This window comes from Rhinopithecus roxellana, chromosome 18, assembly GCF_007565055.1.
Source record: "Rhinopithecus roxellana isolate Shanxi Qingling chromosome 18, ASM756505v1, whole genome shotgun sequence".
NCBI classification, from domain to species: domain Eukaryota; kingdom Metazoa; phylum Chordata; class Mammalia; order Primates; family Cercopithecidae; genus Rhinopithecus; species Rhinopithecus roxellana.
In genome coordinates this window covers 57,019,438-57,039,615 of record NC_044566.1, presented here as the reverse complement: position 1 = coordinate 57,039,615, position 20,178 = coordinate 57,019,438, and the positions used below count along the sequence as shown (strand labels likewise).

The 20,178-nt window shown below is 35.9% G+C and overlaps 1 protein-coding gene across 4 annotated transcripts in view; it reads left to right on the top strand.

The window, feature by feature from the left end:
• The window catches only part of NBEA (neurobeachin), a 774,301-nt gene that overhangs the window by 521,151 nt on the left and 232,972 nt on the right, over window positions 1-20,178 (top strand). For all 4 annotated transcript variants that reach the window (XM_030922219.1, XM_030922217.1, XM_030922221.1 and 1 more), the window contains exon 40: window positions 17,689-17,832. In XM_030922219.1, coding sequence (XP_030778079.1) covers window positions 17,689-17,832 — 144 coding nt within the window. The remainder of the gene's footprint in view (window positions 1-17,688; window positions 17,833-20,178) is intronic.

Here is a 20,178-nt window from a genome sequence, read left to right as displayed (position 1 = left end):
CAAGAAATTTGGGCCTTATGTTTAGATACTCTATAACCTAATGAGCCTAAATGGTTAAGGAGAGTTGCAGTGTCTAGAAGAGAGTCTTGTTTGATAGGGCTACAAATTAGGAAATCATCTACATACTGCAGAACTTTGCTATTAGTGAAAGGACAGGAGGCAAGGTGTTTTGCTAGAAATGGGGGCTATCCCGGAACCCTTGTGGGAGGACTGTCCACGTCAATTGAGTGGAGGTGTGTGTATCTAGGTCTTCCCATGTGAAAGCAAAAAGGAACTGGCAGTCTGTGTATAGGGGTATGATAAAGAAAGCATCCTTAAAATCTAGCACAATAAGATAAGTAGAATTGGTGGGGATATGGGACAGAAGGGTGTACGGGTTGGGAACTACAGGGTGCGTAGGATGGATAGCCTCATTGACTAGCTGAAGATCCTGCACTAACCTATACGTTCCATCTGCCTTCTTAACTGGAAGTATTGGAGTGTTACAGGGGAAATATGTGCGGACAAGAATATGTTGGCTAAGTAGTCGCGTGATAATTGGCTTTAAACCTTGCAGATGTATCGGAGAGAGAGAGAATTGGGGGCGGTTTGGGAAACGAGTGAGATCTTTGAGCTTGACAAGAACTGGTAGGTGCTGGGCCACTATGACCGGGGTGGAAGTGTCCTACACTTTGGGGTGTACAGAAATAGGGAAGATGGGGGGTGGGGGTGACATAGGAGGAGCGTGTGCACCTGCACAAAGCATGAGCAACAGGTCATGAGGGGATTGAAGGGAAGTGAATGAGTTAGTGGGAATGAATATGGAGGCCTTTAAGGTGCTTAAGATGTCTCGGCCTAGTAAGGGGGTAGGGCATGAGGGTATAATGAGGAACAAGTGCGCAAAGTAGTTGTTGGCCAGGCAGCAATTAAGGAGTGGAGTTTTTCGTATAGTGGATGGCTTTCCATCCACTCCTACTACAGAGATATTGGATGGAAGGCTAGGTCCAGAGAAGGACGGCAAAACAGAATAGGTAGGTAGCCCCGCTATTGTTTAAAAAATTAATTGTCTTACCCACTACCAGGAGAATTACCCGCGGCTCGGCGAGGGTGATAGGGGTCCCCGAGTCTCGGCACCTTCAATTGTCGTCGTCCAGATGTAGGAGCTGGAAGGAGCTCCCAGGATCCTGGGAAAGGGAGTCACGTTGAGACGCGGCACCTGTTCCCAGGGTGGGGCAATCAGACTTCCAGTGTCCTTCCTGTTGGCAAGCAGGGCAGGGGGTTGCTGGTGGACGAGGGTTAGGACATTCACTGGTCCAATGTCCTGACGCCTTGCACTTATAGCAAGGCTGTGTTGGGGCTCGGGGACCTTGTGGACACCTTTTGGCATAGTGTCCTGCCTTGCCGCACTTATAGCAGGCTCCTTTTGTAACCTTGGAGTCTGCAGGGTGTGTGCTCTCTGGTCTGGGGTCACGACTGGGCTGTAAAGCCGCTGCTAGGAGCTGTATTCTCTGTTCAAGGCAAGCCTGCCGCTGTGCCTCAGCCGTCTCCTCTCTGGAGTTATAAACCTTATAGATGGAACTTTCAGAATATCTAGAAGTATTTGAATTAGGTATCAAAGTTTTCAGAATTTTCAACATGTTGTATACACTGGGAGAACAATCTTAAGTTACTTAGAAAGGAAATTTTTAAATGACCATGAAAGCAATCCCTGGGATTTGGCATTGATTTCGTCTTATCTATTAATGTAGTAAGTATACTGTGGTTCAAGAATATAAGCCTTTATTAGTGTGATAGAAGTGAAACTGATTTTGCAGACTTCATGTTTTAATAAAAATATCTTGAGTCATTTGATTTTTTCTGATATCCTAAATTCAACTAAACATTTTAAATTATATTTAAATTTTCATGTGATGGGAAGGAACATTTAGCCATCATTTGGATTTCATGACATTATTTTCAGGCAATTTATTTGGTGCTTCAAATATATTAATAATACATTAGCAATGCTTTCTTTTAAATGAGCAGTCAGAATTGGATATAATTTCAAGGAAATAATGGATAATAATTTTATTTCATATTTACTTTGAAAAGCTTTCCCTTCAATTTCATTATTGAAACTTGGTTGACCTTTTTCAGTTGGAAAATATCCTTTATAGTGATGGAGTTTTTCATGCTTTTTTAGTAATACTAATGAGTTGAATAATTTATGAGGTTGTCATGTGCAAAAGATTTTGTGTGATTTGATATACTTTCAGCCTCTGGTGTTGGAATGTGATTAATGAAAACCTAGAGGCATGTAATTTTTTCCCTGATGGTTAGTGTTCTAATTTTGCATGTATTTAATGTGTTATTTAGGTGTTTTCTAATAGTAAAATCTCATACAAGTGAAAATTTAATTGATTACCATGAATTTTACAGACCATAGCAATGGAACAGTATAAGGAAAATATTTTAAAACTCATAAACTCATCTTCTGATCTGCAGAATTCTTTTGAGCAAATTAGCTAATAGGGAAATGATCGAAAAAGGAGGGTTTTGTATATTGTTTATATATTAGAATAAAACTTAGACTAGTCAAATTCTGGTGCATTTCTAGCATGTCAATATTGTTGTTTAAGAATGCTACAAAATCTTAATAAGTTTGATTGTCTTTGTTGACTGTCAATTATTATTTAGGCCTCTGTTGCCCTTTCATAAAATTACAGTAGAACAATATTTCATCAAAACCTAAGATTGCAAGTGCCTCCATGTCTGTGATCAAAGACATCATCTTAAATAGGTCTGATCAGGCATCGTAGAAGAGAGTAGTCTGCTTCAGCCTGAGGAAAAAAAAACATGGAGCAAAAATGACAAAGTTAAGTCAGTCATTTCTTTGGCAATAAATAATAAGATATGCTGAGAACTGCAAATGAGAACATTCTTACGTTCCTCAGAGATGTGTCTGCTTAACACCTGATTTATCTAAGCTTGTGAAGCCATCAAGATATGACCTTGATGAATAAAAAGCAGCTCTGTAATGAATCTGGAATTAAATTAGTTTTGATGGTATATGCATGGCTACTGTAATGTGCTACGTTCAGTCATCAAGAATAAGAAAGGCAGTGAGAATAGAAAAATACTAAGACGGCTATACAATTGTTGAGAAAGAAGCTATCAAGTAATCTGACTTCATTTTTCAAAGACTTTATAGGTCTTATAACATGTGAAAGAGATGACTTGATTTTTTAAAACTAATAACCTATTGGTTGTATTATGTAGAGACTCTAGTAAACATCTTCATTGTTGTTCATTGAAAACTCCATTTTGGTTTGTGTATTATTAATTGGATCTCCTTGTTTGGAATGAAATAGGTAATCTGGTTATGGTTTAAATCATTTATTGAAAGTCAATGTTGTAAATTTTTAAAAAGAGAGAGGGAAAGACATGCAGGAAGTGTCAGCTCTTTTTGGTGTAGTGTCATATTTTAGTATCATAGCCTTGTCTTCACCAGTAGTTTTTACAGTGTCTTAAAATAATTTAAATGGGTTATATAAAGGCTAAGTTGCAAAATACATTTTACAGATATTATATAGCATTTTTCATATTAATAAATGTTCTAACAAGCCACTTAGTTTTCTGTTGAAGGTTCAGCTTGTAGACTTTATACAGATTCAGAGGACTTGAGTAACTATTAATTTAAAAGCATTTGTTAAATAACTTCTACATACTATGCACATGCTAGATGCTGGATTTGGAGACTGAGACAATCAGTTTCTTCCATCTAGCAGCACATGGTTTAGTGTAGTGATTCTCAACAGGGGTGGAGGTAGGAGTGCACTGCTGGCATCTAATTGGTAGACACCAGGAATGCTGCCTAAAATACCCTACCACATACAGAAGAGCTCCCCACAACGACAACAGCAAAATTCCAGCCCAAAATATCGATAGTACCAAAGTTCGAATAACCCTGGTCCAGGTGAAAGGAATAAAGAAGATAAACATTTGTCATAGAGGGATGTAGTAGTTCCTAAAGGGGCGCAGGGAGAGACAGTGACTTACTGAGTCTGGTTGGAGTAGGCTTCAAACAAGTAAAGGCTTATGAATTGCCTCAATATTATGAATTTACCAGGTTATCAGGGGAGTAAAGGCAGAGGTGATAACAGAAATTACCATGGCATGGAGACATAAAGGACCCTTACTCCTTTGAATGGCCTTAATATTTGGCATTTGATGACAAGTCACTTCGTAAAGTTTTCAGAAAGTATTTTTATTTTAGATGTTTCATATTCCTAGATAAAACAAAAACCATTTGAGGATAAGAATCAGATCATTCTATCAGTTCCATTTGGAACATTCACATTAATACAATTCTTTGTGCTTATTACTTAGTTGCTATATTTTATTTAATTGATAATTGATTTTTTTTTTTTTTTTTTTTTTTTTTTTGAGATGGAGTTTCACTCTTGTTGCCCAGGCTGGAGTGCAGTGGTACGATCTTGGCTTACTGCAACCTCCGCCTCCCAGGTTCAAGTGATTCTCCCACCTCAACCTCCTGAGTAGCTGCGATTACAGGCATGCACCACCATGCCCAGCTAATTCTTGTATTTTTAGTAGAGACGGGATTTCACCATGTTGGCCAGTCTGGTCTCGAACTCTTGACCTTAGGTGATCCGCCTGCCTTGGCCTCCCAAAGTGCTGGGATTACAGGCATCGGCTACCATGCCCAGCCCGATAATTGATTAATTTTAAGGTATACAAACAGATTTTAACCACGCTGTTCATCACTTTGGGTAACAACATTGAAGGATGGATTTTCTATAAACTAGGTCTGGAAGGATGGCATTTCCAAATTACTTCTGACTGGCATGGAACTAATTTAGATCATTGTTCAAAATCTTGCTTCTTGTAGACTAATTTTTGGTAAAGTGTACACACAATTGCATTTATAAGTGATTACAATATACAATTATAATATTTTCATCAAAGTATATTAAAAATGTTATGGGAGCTCAGTAAAGAAGGTTGCCTAACTGAAGAAATATATTTTAGCTGGAGTCGAAAGGATGAATGGAAGTCTTCCCAAGTGGGAGAGTGGCATTGTGGAAAAAGGGACCACATAATACAACATAATGTAATCAAGGAATGGAAAATGGTACTGAATAATGGAACACAGGGTAGTGTGGGGAAATGGTGTGAAGATGAGGCTGAAACACAGTGGTGGCCCTGCTGTGAAGGGGATTGTCATTACATGATTTTTATTTGGAAAATGGCAAACCATAAATATTAGGTGATGTGCTAAATAGTAAGTGATAGGTAAAGCTAAAACTCAACCCAAATACCAGTCTCTTACTCTACAGTGTGTTGTAGTAAATACATTTGGAATTTCCTTAACTGTAAGGGCATTACTGAACATTTCCCTGCTGTAAAGTTTACTTGCTAATATTTGGTTGATGCTTATAGCCTATCGTCTGTAAAGATACATCAGAACAGATTAACTTAGTATCATTCCCAGGATATGTATTCTGTGCCATTTAGGAAAATATTTTTAAATGTTTTGGTGTTTTAAAAAGTGCTTTTAGATCATCTGTATCAGCACCATCACTTAGATATTTCATTTTTTAAGAATTAAAGAGACTTTTAAATTATCTCTTTCTTACATGTCTCTGGGCCAATTGCTTACCCCTCTCAAAAGTCTCCTACCCCCATTTTCCACCATCTCACACTTTTAAAGTGAACTGTCCACATTGGACTTTGTGATAGACTTAAAAGAAGACACCGAGCCTCTCATGGAAAACCAGCCCGTATTTATTGTCTCTGTTTATTTTCCTTAAATTGTCTATACAAACATGATTTTCTCCCTCACATTTTTAAAATTCTTATCATAAATTCTCCATTGAAAATTCTAATCTATAGTAATCTGATTTCTGGTTGTTAATACTGTATAAAGCAAAACCGCTATTCATTTTTAGCATAATGTAATTAAAATATAAATGCTAACTTGCATGAGCTATCAAAGCCTTTATGTTCGGGATATGCCACATCCCAAATGAAGGCCATGTTGTCATTAATGCCATCTTAATTCTTTGACTTCTTTACTGGCTCCTTCCCCTACCTTCATGACCCAGGCCACCTTCACAAAAATTGCTGCTCCATCACAATGATCAAATAGGGAATTGACATTTACTAAATGTGCCACAGGGATACAAAAATCACTAAATAATTGGATTGAGATCAAAAACTGAGAATATTGTCTTAGTGCATATGCTGTCTGCAAGATGGAAAAATAACTTGTCTCCTATTTGAAAATACATGAAATGGAAAAAGTTTAAAACTTTAGTAAACAAGGAATGCTAGATGTGAAAAAAAAAAAAAAAGGAAGAAGATGACGACACTAAGCATCATTCCTGAGGTAATGTCACTTCCTGTGCAAGAAAGTCTCCCCACCCTCTCAGCCCACTCTCAAGTTGTCCAGTTAATCTTTTCTTTCATTCTAATGGTTGCTAAACTTTCTAACTCACATTCTGTTGCTCACCAGCCATCTACCCATCTTGGTACATGATACAGGTTCCTTTCCTTTGTGCCTCCCTCCCTGCCTCCCTCCTTTTCTTGCTTTCTTTCAGAAAAACATATGATCATTATAGGAAATACCAAAAAAAAGTGCCAAAAACATTGAAAGAAGTCATCCATGTAAAGATAGCTGTCTTTATCATTTTCATGTATTTATTTCATGTTAGTCTTTTTCTGTGTGTATTTTATCATAGGGACCAAACGCTAAGCAATGTACTCATATAGTCACAAAGATGAATAATGCATCATCTCTGCTCTTTCTGATATTTAGAGAGTTCCAAAATGACCCAGGTTTTCTATATGTTTTATTATGTTTTTTCACAAGTAAAATGTGCCCTGTGATTTTTAATATAATGAAATCCCATTTTAAATAATTAAAAATCTTAACTTCATGGCTAATCAAAATCCTACCAAGTAATATCCAGTCTAAAATGTGGAGAGAGTCTGCGTTTACCATCATGTATATTCTTAAAATATGGTTTATCAAATTTTCTTAAAAAGCATAGAATGCAGTTTTCTACGTTGACTCCATTAAGAAGATTATTAAGTTAACATTTCATACTTATATAATGCTTCACTTAAATTCAATAATATTTTCTTGCACTTTTTTAATTGCATTTTTCTGTTTAAAAATGCTGTTTATGAATTTCCCATTTGTTGGTCTGCTCTAAGAAATATTGCTTACCTATGAATATTTTGAATTAGGAATAAAATGAAATTCCGTTTTTGCTGTCAGAACTAAATTGTAAAAATGCATTGCATGTCTTTGAAAATCAGTATACTCTATTAGCAGGCCTGTCAATATAAAAAGTGCATTCCATTTCCACCTCTTGCTCTAATAACCTTTTCTGTGTTACTCTGAGGCAGTTCACATAATCAGAGTATATTGTCAGCTTACTGGAGTTGGGGAAGCATGAAATGAAAATCAAGTTAATATTGATCCAATTCTTTTGCTTGCAAGTGTCCTTGATGTCCTTTTCCAGTGAGCAATAACTGTTGGTGTTAGGTAGCCATTTTCTTCTCTTCTTTCTTAAATTCCAATAAATTGTTTACAAGCATAACTAATCTGAATACAAATTTAACACTTGGGATAATTTCCATGTGTTAATTCCCAGGTTGCTAATGCTGCACATTTACTATACTACTAAACTGTTTTCCCCCAGCTTTTCAAAACACAGCCTACCTAAAGATGTAATATTTATATCTAGTTTAAAATAAAAGTCTGTACAAGTTCCTTTTTGGTAAAAATACATAAGATGCTGTACTCTGACTTTTATGTAATATAGTCATGTGCTAAAATGGACCATAAGTGTCATGAATTATTGATCCATGTAAGGACTAGCATTTTTGAACCAAGTTTATTATAAATTTTAAGCTGGTGTCTTAGGTTTTTAGTTTTATAGTGGTATAGATAATATCTATTTTTGATTATTCAATATATTCTCTGTCAACAAAATTAAATTGAAGTGAGAATCATGGTTAGATCCAACTCATTCAAACTAAAATATCCACAACTAAGAAAGGAGGAACTGGATGATTGAACTATCCAGACTTTGTATCTGTATTTATTAAATTTGCTTAGTAAATACTCAGATTTTTACTTAAAATGTGTTTGGAACAACAAATAGAAACAGTCTATATCATGTGTAGGAATACTTGCTTTCATAAAATAATTTTATATTGATAAAGTGAGGCTTCTGACTCAGTATCAGGTATAAAAGAGTGAGAAAATGCTTGAGATTTCTGGTCATTCTAATTTAGTGTTTTTATTCAGTATCACTAACAATTTTTGCCATTGGAATTTTTCTATTGAAAGGTCTGTTTTCTTTTTTTTAAAAAAATGGTATTTTGTAAAGAAGATGATTTAATTTTTTGTCCTTAATCTTCATTAGAAAAGTGGTCTTTCCTATTATCATAATTTTTTTCTTAAGGAAGGATACACTATATGTTATAAAGTGAAACACAAAATTAAAATTTGAATTTAGATGATTTACAAAGAAAAATATTTACTTATTAGTAAATGATTGTTACAGTAGACTGTTCTAGTGTGTATCTATTACTTTTATCTCACAGATAAACTAAGGCAAGCATAAAATGTTTTTGAATACTAGGTTCCGCAGTATAAGAAAAAGTATTCCTTCAGGTTTTTTTGAAATGTTCAAAATTATAAACTTCTCAGTAATAGATTGATTCATACATATTATTGCACAAGATTATGTCATATCTAGTGTAATTTTCTGAAAGGTAGATTTATCTTAAATCTTTTTCCTTTTAGTGGAAATTAAATAACATCATATAGAGTTACTAAAAGCACTAGTCTGAAAAGGTATTTGTTGCTCAGACTTAAGTTTTAATGAGAAAAAAAGTAAGCTTTAAAATTTCCTGAAGTATTCATGTAATTAATGCACTTTAGAAAGTATTTAGGTTTGGACATGAATTGCAACATTTCTTCGTACTAAAAGAGTGGTAGACTTTGTCAAAATACATTGAACAAGCTAAAAAAAATTGAGAAATGGTGTATAATGAAAAGAATTTCTTCTCTGATAAAGAATGCCATCCTGTCCAACTGATTTCTGAGTGTTTAGAAACAGAATTACCTGATAATACCTTTAGGTAAAAATAAAATTAGACCAGATTTCTATTTTGCCAGTGTCCTCCCAAAGATCTTTTTCCAAAGATGAAAGGAAGCCTATATTAAATGCATTATCTCTTCTTGAGAAAGCAGTTCTTTTCCTTCAGGTATCCAAGATACTAAACATATTTATATTATTAAATATCTGTATGCAAAATAAAAAGTACATGTCAAATACATTGGTGCTTTATGTAATTTTATTTAATAATATCTTTAAATGAATAAAATAGTTATGGAAAACATACATTACATTTAAAATGTAAGCTATTTATACTACATTCAATTTCCAAAGGTGTTACTTCATAACACTTGTACTTCATGCTATCCTTCCTGTCTTCGGGGAGCATCCAATCTAGTGGAGGCGCTGAAGGCTCATTCATGCTTTAATTAATACAGACACTGTTATAACAGCATGGTGGAAGGAAGAATATTAACTCCAACTGAAGGAAAGAAAACTATCACTTGTTGAATACCTGATGTTGGATAGGTATTGTGCCAAGACCATAGACTCATGCTTTATCTTGAGTTTTTTAATCCTCAGATAAGCCAGCTTTTTTTTTTCCTTTGCTTTACATAAATCTTATGCAAAACTATTATAAGCAATAAAGCATTAACTATGTTCTTTTTCAGTTTTAATTATGTACTCAGTATGCTTTTTACCCTCTTGTTTTATTTTATCAAAAATTTAATAAACATTTTTGAAAGCTTACTATGTAAACAATCTCCACACATTTCCATTGTCTCATTTTAACTTTGCAATGATCCTGTGAAAGAAAATGTGGAAAATACTTAATATTACTCTTCTGCAAATTTGGAAACTGAAATTAAGAGATTGGTCTGAATTTTTAAAATACGTTTCTATTGGATATTGGTGGGGAACAATAACTTATGCATGACAAATCAAATAGTCCAACTCTCCCACTTATGAGGAAACTGTAAAGTACATGAAAAGTAACAAGTAATGTGCATGTAAAATGACTAATATGTAAATTGTGTTTATGTGTTTTCATTTACTCAACAATCATTTAGTACCATTTTGACATGTGAAATTAAAGTCCAGTAGAGAATCCCTAAACTAAAAACACTCCAAAAACGAACAATGATAAGATATGATGACTTCTTTCTAAGATACAAATGTTATACAGAGATGAAAATAATCAACCTGACTGAATCCTGAAGGAAAAGGCACATAAGAGATTTTATGTAAAAGAAATTACATACGTCGGACTTAAAGATTTGAGACAATGTGGCATGTATGCAGACAGAAACATTCAGCTTTTAGAGAATATGAAGTGCAAAGAAGCCAAATCAGTAAAATAGTGAGGTTAAATAAGCAGAGGCTAGATCATGAGCTTTAGACCATATGTTTAAATGATACAAATAAAATAACATTGAAAATGTATTATTCCATGGTTGATATATATTAGATAGATATACATATATACCTATATAAATATACCTATATATAACTTTTCAATAAATACATCTATATATAACTACATATACTATGTATATAAGTATATATAAATACCCATAAATATACCTATATATAACTTTTCAATAAGTGAAAACACCATAGTTCCACAATCAATATAAATAATAATAGCATAAGCTGTTGAAAAGCTGAGTCTACACTAAAACTGGCTTATTATGGGGTTATCTCTTTTTTATGTGTGTTAGCCACACATATGATTTATAGCTAACCTATTGTGAATTACTTTTTTCTTTATTAGTATAGATGTTTTAGAGTTGATTATAGGAGGAATTCTTAAACAGAAATAAAATACTATATTTTTCTTTACATTAATTGTTTATTTTTATCGATAGAAAAGAACATAAAGAGCACATGAACTAATTTCTTTGCCTTGATCGTGTGTCCATTCCAGGTAGACATATTCTTTGATATCGTTAAGAGGAGCTAAGGTCTCCAGTTTGTCATTTCTGCATTTTAACTTATGGTTATTTACAATAACAATAAAACTTTTAAATGGTAATTTAAAATATAGCAATAAGAGTAACAATAATATTGGAATATAGTAACAATACTAGAAACATTTTAGTTCTGTTACTTCACCTTTAAAATATACCTTTTTTCACATGGATTCTTGGTTATTAATAGAAATTTTATGAAAAAGGAACTTTAGATTTGTGCAATGCAATATTCTGTATTACATGACATTTTCATATACAGAGCTTTATATCTATATATTTACTCAGAAGTCAGTCTGTAGAGTGCTTTCATGTGTTGTCACATGATACAAAAAATAACATAAGTATGATTTTGGATTTAGCTTCCTTGAGCTATAATTCAGTGACATTTTTTCTCCTTAAACTTTTAAATTTTTTGGTATTTTAATGTTTTCATAGGCAATAGCGTATATATATGTCTGTCCTACCCAGCTTTACACATTGTATACGTTTTCAGAGCCAAGGCATTCTGGTAGTTTGTGGTATTCGCTTGTTAATTTCTTGATGAATGGCTAAAGAGGCCAAAAAGTGCACTCGGTCCAACAGTCTTCTGAAGATAGATGATCTCAAATAAATTCTCTTCCCAATCACATTTTGATTTGTTGGGTGTTAAACCAATTCTTCCTAAGGACAGTGTTTACAAGCCTTGTAATGAGACAGCCCTTTGAGACCTTACCTCTTTTTGCCTGTAATTTTGATGAATGAAACTCTAATTCATAAAGGATATTGTGATTGAAAAGCACCTTTAGATCTCATACACTTTAATTTAGATAAATGTTTGGTGCAGTACCATAAAATCAGGAAGTTTGCTGAGCTGCAAACTGATAACACTTGAACAAGGATGATAAGCTTAGTGTGTTGATATGGATTAGTTTACTATATATCTTTTAAAGTCATGATTGTTTTACTACTTTAAAACCAGAGGGGATAAACTTGAAAGCTTGATATACATTTCAGAGCTCACCTTTCTTCTACTACATTTTCTTCATTGGTAAATATTTATTTTGGCAATACAAAAGTAACATAAAGCTTTTTTTACTGAAAAAGATTGCCCCTGATTTTTATATAAGGAAAAACTTGCTTTATTAGATTACTCACACTTAAAAGGCTTTTTTGACTTTATTGTAAAAAAACAAGTTCCTTTTCATGTAAATACATAGATTCTCCGGCTTGCCACAAACTAAAGGCAAATCACTGAGACTCCGAGATATCCTGGAAACTTCAGACTTTTGAAATATGCAAGGGTAACTGTAATGTCTGAGTTTATACATTTATTCAGGATTTTTAAGGGTTTGCTCTGTGCTAGGCAGTGTGCTAAGTACTGAGAATACCAAGACAAAACATGTTTCCAGGCATGAAGGAACTTGGAGGCTTTTGTGGAGATAAATAACAAGCAGTTACAATACCTATCAATTCTGCAGTAGCAGGGTTTATGAGGTATGGTGGAAGCATAAGGGAAAGAGCACACAAGTGCTCTTTTTTTTTTTTTTTTTGTACTTTAAGTTCTAGGGTACATGTGCATAACGTGCAGGTTTGTTACATATGTATACTTGTGCCATGTTGGTGTGCTGCACCCATCAACTCGTCAGCACCCATCAACTCGTCATGTACATCAGGTATAACTCCCAATGCAATCCCTCTCCCCTCCCCCCTCCCCATGATAGGCCCCAGTATGTGATGTTCCCCTTCCTGAGTCCAAGTGATCTCATTGTTCAGTTCCCACCTATGAGTGAGAACATGCGGTGTTTGGTTTTCTGTTCTTGTGATAGTTTGCTAAGAATGATGGTTTCCAGCTGCATCCATGTCCCTACAAAGGACACAAACTCATCCTTTTTTACGGCTGCATAATATTCCATGGTGTATATGTGCCACATTTTCTTAATCCAGTCTGTCACAGATGGACATTTGGGTTGATTCCAAGTCTTTGCTATTGTGAATAGTGCCGCAATAAACATACGTGTGCATGTGTCTTTATAGCAGCATGATTTATAATCCTTTGGGTATATACCCAGTAGTGGGATGGCTGGGTCATATGGTACATCTAGTTCTAGATCCTTGAGGAATTGCCGTACTGTTTTCCATAATGGTTGAACTAGTTTACAATCCCACCAACAGTGTAAAAGTGTTCCTATTTCACATCCTCTCCAGCACCTGTTGTTTCCTGACTTTTTAATGATTGCTATTCTAACTGGTGTGAGATGGTATCTCATTGTGGTTTTGATTTGCATTTCTCTGATGGCCAGTGATGATGAGCATTTTTTCATGTGTCTGTTGGCTGTATGAATGTCTTCTTTTGAGAAATGTCTGTTCATATCCTTTGCCCACTTTTTGATGGGGTTGTTTGTTTTTTTCTTGTAAATTTGTTTGAGTTCTTTGTAGGTTCTGGATATTAGCCCTTTGTCAGATGAGTAGATTGCAAAAATTGTCTCCCATCCTGTAGGTTGCCTGTTCACTCTGATGGTAGTTTCTTTTGCTGTGCAAAAGCTCTTTAGTTTAATTAGATCCCATTTGTCAATTTTGGCTTTTGTTGCCGTTGCTTTTGGTGTTTTAGACATGAAGTCCTTGCCCATGCCTATGTCCTGAATGGTACTACCTAGGTTTTCTTCTAGGATTTTTATGGTATTAGGTCTAACATTTAAGTCTCTAATCCATCTTGAATTAATTTTCGTATAAGGAGTAAGGAAAGGATCCAGTTTCAGCTTTCTACTTATGGCTAGCCAGTTTTCCCAGCACCATTTATTAAATAGGGAATCCTTTCCCCATTTCTTGTTTCTCTCAGGTTTGTCAAAGATCAGATGGCTGTAGATGTGTGGTATTATTTCTGAGGACTCTGTTCTGTTCCATTGGTCTATATCTCTGTTTTGGTACCAGTACCATGCTGTTTTGGTTACTGTAGCCTTGTAGTATAGTTTGAAGTCAGGTAGCATGATGCCTCCAGCTTTGTTCTTTTGACTTAGGATTGTCTTGGCAATGCGGGCTCTTTTTTGGTTCCATATGAACTTTAAAGCAGTTTTTTCCAATTCTGTGAAGAAAGTCATTGGTAGCTTAATGGGGACGGCATTGAATCTATAAATAACCTTGGGCGGTATGGCCATTTTCATGATATTGATTCTTCCTATGCATGAGCATGGAATGTTCTTCCATTTGTTTGTGTCCTCTACTACAAGTTCTCTTAAGAAATCAGAGAAGGGAATAGGGTGGTGGGGTGAACTTGAACTTCAGTTCAGCACATGTTTGTGGCACAACTGCTGGGCGCCAGGCACTGAAGCTACAGAAATGGGACTACAGCCTAGTGGAGAGGACAGACACATAATAGGTAACACCTATACAGTGCAGTTGAATTATGTGTAAGCTGTGAACGTGTGGTAGGGTTTGTTAGGAAAGGCAACTAAAGGAAGTGAGTTTTGAAGGGCAAGTAGCAATTAGCCAGGCCAAGGAGGAAAGGTAGTAACATACGCTGCAGAGGGAATAACATTAGCATGGGTAAAGAGGTATGTGAAAGCATGACATATTTTGGAAGCTATAAGTGGTCCAGTATTGCTGAGAAGGGTGTGGTGAAGACACAGAACTGGTAATGAGAGGATAAAAGGCCTTGGTAAGCCGTGCTAAGAAGTTTGGATTTTATCCTCCAGTCTAAGTCTTGCTTTAGGTGTACTTGATTGGGAGGAGTTAATGAATAATTTTAATAGGAAAATATCCTCAACTTATTTGTGTTTTATAAAAATCACTCTGACAAAAATATGGAAGGTGGTGTGAGTAAGGCAACTTTTGACACCCTCTAGACCAAAAACAGTGATGGCCTGAACTAGGGCCGTGGCAGTCACCATGCAGGATGAATTCCTAGGTTTCTGCTAAAGTACATGGTTGACCAAAATACGAGGAGGAGAAGGAGCAAGAGACAATTAGCTCAGTAAGAGAAATATTCAGTTAATAGTATTCAGGCAAAGTCCAGAAATATAGCTAAGAAGACCTCAGGAGAGATTTCTGAATTATTAATCATTGGATTTGCCTCTTTTGTTCTCAAATGATGCAAGCTCTGTATTTCTGTTTGCCCAGGAAGCAAACAAGTTATAAAGATAGCTACCCTCAGAAGATTACTCTTTTGCTGGCTTTATATCACCAAAAATCAAATAGAATTAAGATAAGGTTCTGAAGCATTCAGTGATCTATCCCCAATCTTTTATTCCAGAAATAATAATTATCTGTGGGCCAGTGAAAGAACAATACACATGGAACCCATTTAATTCCCCTCCCCTCCAATGTAGCATTGATTTGTAATACTATTTATCTCTGAAGTATTTATCAAAATATCTATTTAACAATCTATTACTTTATACATTTATGGTATGTATTAACCATGTGCTGTAAATGTGGTTATCCAGTAGGAGCTAGGATGCAAGACTATACCTCTCAGCCAGTGACACTCTGTAATGGTATTGTGATGTGACTATGTTCCTCAACATGTGTTTTTACTCTGGTGGCCTTTGAGTCAATTTTTTTCATATTTTAGCAAACAGAATTGGCCTATATTCACGAGAAAAAGAAGTATGCAAAATGCAAAGAGAAAAAGGAAAAAAGCTAACTATTTTACAGTGCAAGTTGTATGACAGCCAGATGTAGTTGCAAGAAAATGGTTGAGGCTGGGCACAGTGGCTTATGCATATAATCCCGGCACTTTGGGAGGCCAAGGTGAGAGGATCACTTGAGCCCAGGAGTTCAAGCCCAGCCTGAGAATATAGTAAGAGCCCATCTCTACCAAAAACAAAAGTAGCCAGGCATTGTGGAATGCGTCTGTGGTATGCGTCTGTGGTCCCACCTACTCAGGAAGCTGAGGTAGAATGATTGCTTGAGCCTGGGAGGTCGATGCTGCAGTGAGCTGTGATCATGCCGCTGTACTCCAGCCTGGGTGACAGAATAAGACCCTGTCTCAAACAACAACAGCACAATGGTTGAGCAAACATCAGTAGGCAGTAATGGACTGTTGGAAGTTCTATGGTATAGGCCTGGGTGAATTGACCAAAAGTATTGTAAACTTTCGACCAAAGGCATGACATCCTTTGGAGAGCCATTGTCTATGTTCCAACACCATAATGTCCCCTAAAAATATAATACGACACCATATAGGACTGATTTATAAGGCTCCCATTTCCAGGAATATATCCACCACACCAAATGACATATGAAGACATTTTCCTAGTTAATGCTGCTCCTTGGAGACTATATCCTAATACAGCTCACAGTAAATTACAATGCTTTCTTCTGAACTGAATTTCAGCTTCAAGTGATATAAAATAAAAGTATTTCATGTGTGTGGTGTTTGTGTGGGTGTGGGTGGTGTATGCATGTATAAAAGTTGCTTTCAGTTCAGATAATTTCATATTGTCACCTGCCAAAGCAGGTGTCTGAATGTAACTATGAAAATATTTGTTAAGCAGTCAAATTCTTGAGGGATTCAGATGCATTCATTTCTAACTTATACATTAATGCCAGGTCAAATCTTGCAATGTTTCCAATATTTCAGTTTTTCTGCTTGTTTTCATGTGTTTTGGTTTTGGCTTTTGGGGGGTGTGTGTGTTTGTTTGTTTGTTTGTTTGTTTGTTGTTTGAGACGGAATCTCACTCTTTCGCCCCGGCTGGAATGCAGTGGCGCGATCTGGGTTCACTGCAAGCTCCGCCTCCCGGGTTCACGCCGTTCTCCTGCCTCAGCCTCCCGAGTAGCTGGGACTACAGGCGCCCGCCACCTTGCCGGACTAGTTTTTGTATTTTTAGTAGAGATGGGGTTTCACCGTGTTAGCCAGGATGGTCTCCATCTCCTGACCTTGTGATCCGCCTGCCTCGGCCTTCCAAAGTGCTGGGATTACAGGCGTGAGCCACTGAGCCCGGCCAGCTTTTTGTGTTATTGTATATAGCAAAATAAGGCTATCATTTCAGAAAAACAAGTATTTACTTCACTAATTGCTAAAGAAATAGATATTATGAAGAAGCTTTTATGTCTCCATCATTTCTAACTCCGCCTTCCTATAACTTTCCAATGATAATCATTTTTCCCCTCACATGTGAATGGTTTCTTGTTTTCTGCATACCTGTCTCATCCACTTTCAAAAATGATCTGCTAATTAGCTAATTAGCAATTGATTAGCTAATTAAGACAAAGTGTGATTATGTAAAATAGTGTGATTTTAAGAAAATAAATTTGGGGTGAAGTACAGACTTTTTGTGCAACATGCACTGATCTTAGAGCCCTAAGACTTGGATCTTCCAATGCTAAGACATGGTAGAGTTCTTTTCTCTAACATTAGCAATTGCTGGGTTCCTCCAAAATGCATGTAGCTTCCTCTGCCTGTTTCCTCATCTTTAAAATAAGGGTGGATGATTACAGCTCCTCACACCCCATGTTTCTCACAGAAAACCAAACAAGGTAAAGAAGGTTACAATGTTCTATAATTGTAAAGTAATATGTAAACGCAACATATAATTATCATAAAGCAATCAATTATTTATAATACCTACTATAAGCAGAAACAATCATAATAACCTAAATTATTATATTTTCATTGTGATTAGGCACGGAAGAAGATGTAGTAAAGTCAAAGAAAACATTCAGAAGTCAAGCAATAGTGAACCAGAATGCAGAGACAGAACTTATGCTAGAAGGAGACGATGATGCAGTCAGTCTGCTACAGGAGAAAGAAATCGACAACCTTGCAGGTAAATTTTAAAATACGTTTTTCCTATTTGTTGTAAATAAACACAAAGCTACTGAATTCAAAATCTGTCTCCTAGTAAATGAATGAGTGCCAATGGTTGTAACAATGCTCAATCACACGAATGTTAAAAAGTTACTTTATCTCATTTCTAATATTGAAGACAAGACCCCAAAGTAATGTGTATGTTACTGGCAATAAATGAATATCATCAAATTTCTAGGTAATGAAGAGCAACTTTTTATATAGAAGAAATAATAATAGTATCAGTTATTCACATCTGAGTGTCTGTATTATAATTGGGAAGTGGGATAGGATGACAGGCTCTTTGATTTACATGTATCTCCAACACTCTTAAGAGCCAATAGGTCCTTCACCCAGGTGCCAATTGAATTTGCCGTTTCCTCCCATTTGTCACTCTAAAGAATGTCTTTCTCCACTCCTGTTTTGTTCTGTAGCCTCACATTGCTAAGCCACCAGCAGATATTCTTTCCCCTACTGCCTCAGTTTTATCTTGTCGTGATATATGTCTTGAGATCAATTCTGGATGTGATTCGACAGTGACCAGATGGGGTGTGGATATCTTAGCGTATTCACCCATAACCTTTTTTGGGTTTTAAGCCACTTTGAGGATCTGATGAAAGCAAATGTCTTCATGAAGAGGCACATACAGTTCTGTACACAATGTCATAGTGATCACTGACCCCTGAAAACCAGTCCATGGAATTATATCCCCAACCTCACCTTAAAAACTCCTGCCTCAGAGTCTCAAAAAGTAGCTGAGTCTTAGTTCTGTACTTGCAGCCCACACAAGGTTGAGGTGGCAGGTGGCAATAGAGAGGTGGACTTCTATTTATAATTCTTGACACAAAATCACTCTTGTTGCAAGAAACTGAAAATTATCTGGCATGGCTTTATGAAAGTCTCTAGTGATTTATTTCTACTGGTTGAAAGAGTTCTCTTTTCATCTTTAAAGAGAAGATGTTACTGTTAATTGTAAACTGGAGATAGCACATTATTCTCCCTCTTCTAGATTAAGAAAGAAAATATTTAATAAGTTTACTCTAATGCTAGTTCCTAGCTATTTCTACATTATTAACATTTCTGTATTATAAAAACTATTTTTTTTTATTTAAATGTACTCTTAAGTCTATGACCAAATGTTTGCCTCAAATTCTTAAGTAAATGTTCAAGTTTTGGTTTTGTTTTGTTTTGTTTTGAGATGGAGTCTCGCTCTGTCGCCCAGGCTGGAGTGCAGTGGCCGGATCTCAGCTCACTGCAAGCTCCGCCTCCCGGGTTTACGCCATTCTCCTGCCTCAGCCTCCCGAATAGCAGGGACTACAGGCGCCCGCCACCTCGCCCGGCTAATTTTTTTGTGTTTTTTAGTAGGAGACGGGGTTTCACCTGTGTTAGCCAGGATGGTCTCGATCTCCTGACCTCGTGATCCGCCCGTCTCGGCCTCCCAAAGTGCTGGGATTACAGGCTTGAGCCACCGCGCCCGGCAAGGTTTTGTTGTTTCCGTGGTTTGTTTTAGTAGCTCAGAGAGTTTTATCTGAGGCCATTTGGAAATTTAAGCTAATGAAGGTCATTGATTCTGTTTGCCCACAGATGTGTTTTCTTTTCTGCTGGTCTCATTCTTCATCTTAAAGAATATAGAAAATTCACAAATGTTATTTCTGACCCTTTTATATTATGTGTTGTCTTTCCTATTCATATATGCTAGCAGAGATGTTTAATAATTGTACAGTTCAGATTGACTCCCTGGTCCTTTGTTCCTACTGAAGATAATTAATTAGTTAATACAGATTTGTATAGTCCCTTGAAATGTATTGTAAGACTGCCCAGTAATGCCAGTGGCACAATTCAGCGAAGACTAATAACCTTTTTATATTTCTCTTCTTTAATGGTAGCTAATTATTAATATTAATTTATGTTTATAAGAAAAAAGCCCCCAAAAAAGTTAAGTTCAAACACCTAAAGAACAGTGAAAATATGCTTGAAATAAACTTTTTAAAATCAAATTATATGGCTTCCGACCAATTCACTGAATCAAGACTCCTCTAATTTCTTTTAACAGATTTGTCATTGAGCACACCTGTTCCTATCTGTAATATACCTGGTCCTAACTCATACTCTTCTAGCAGGATCCTTGTGTGTTACAACTGTCGTAAAGTATAGATCCTCTGCCTACTCTGTAGAGTTCATTTTAAAAACAGCAGTCCACAAATATACTCTGAACCTTGAATGCAGTGGAAAAGAAGTAAGGGATGGATGTTTTGTGAAGGACCAAAGAAATATTCTGCATATTTTATAAGAATAGATTCATTTTGTAAATACTGAAGCCTATTAA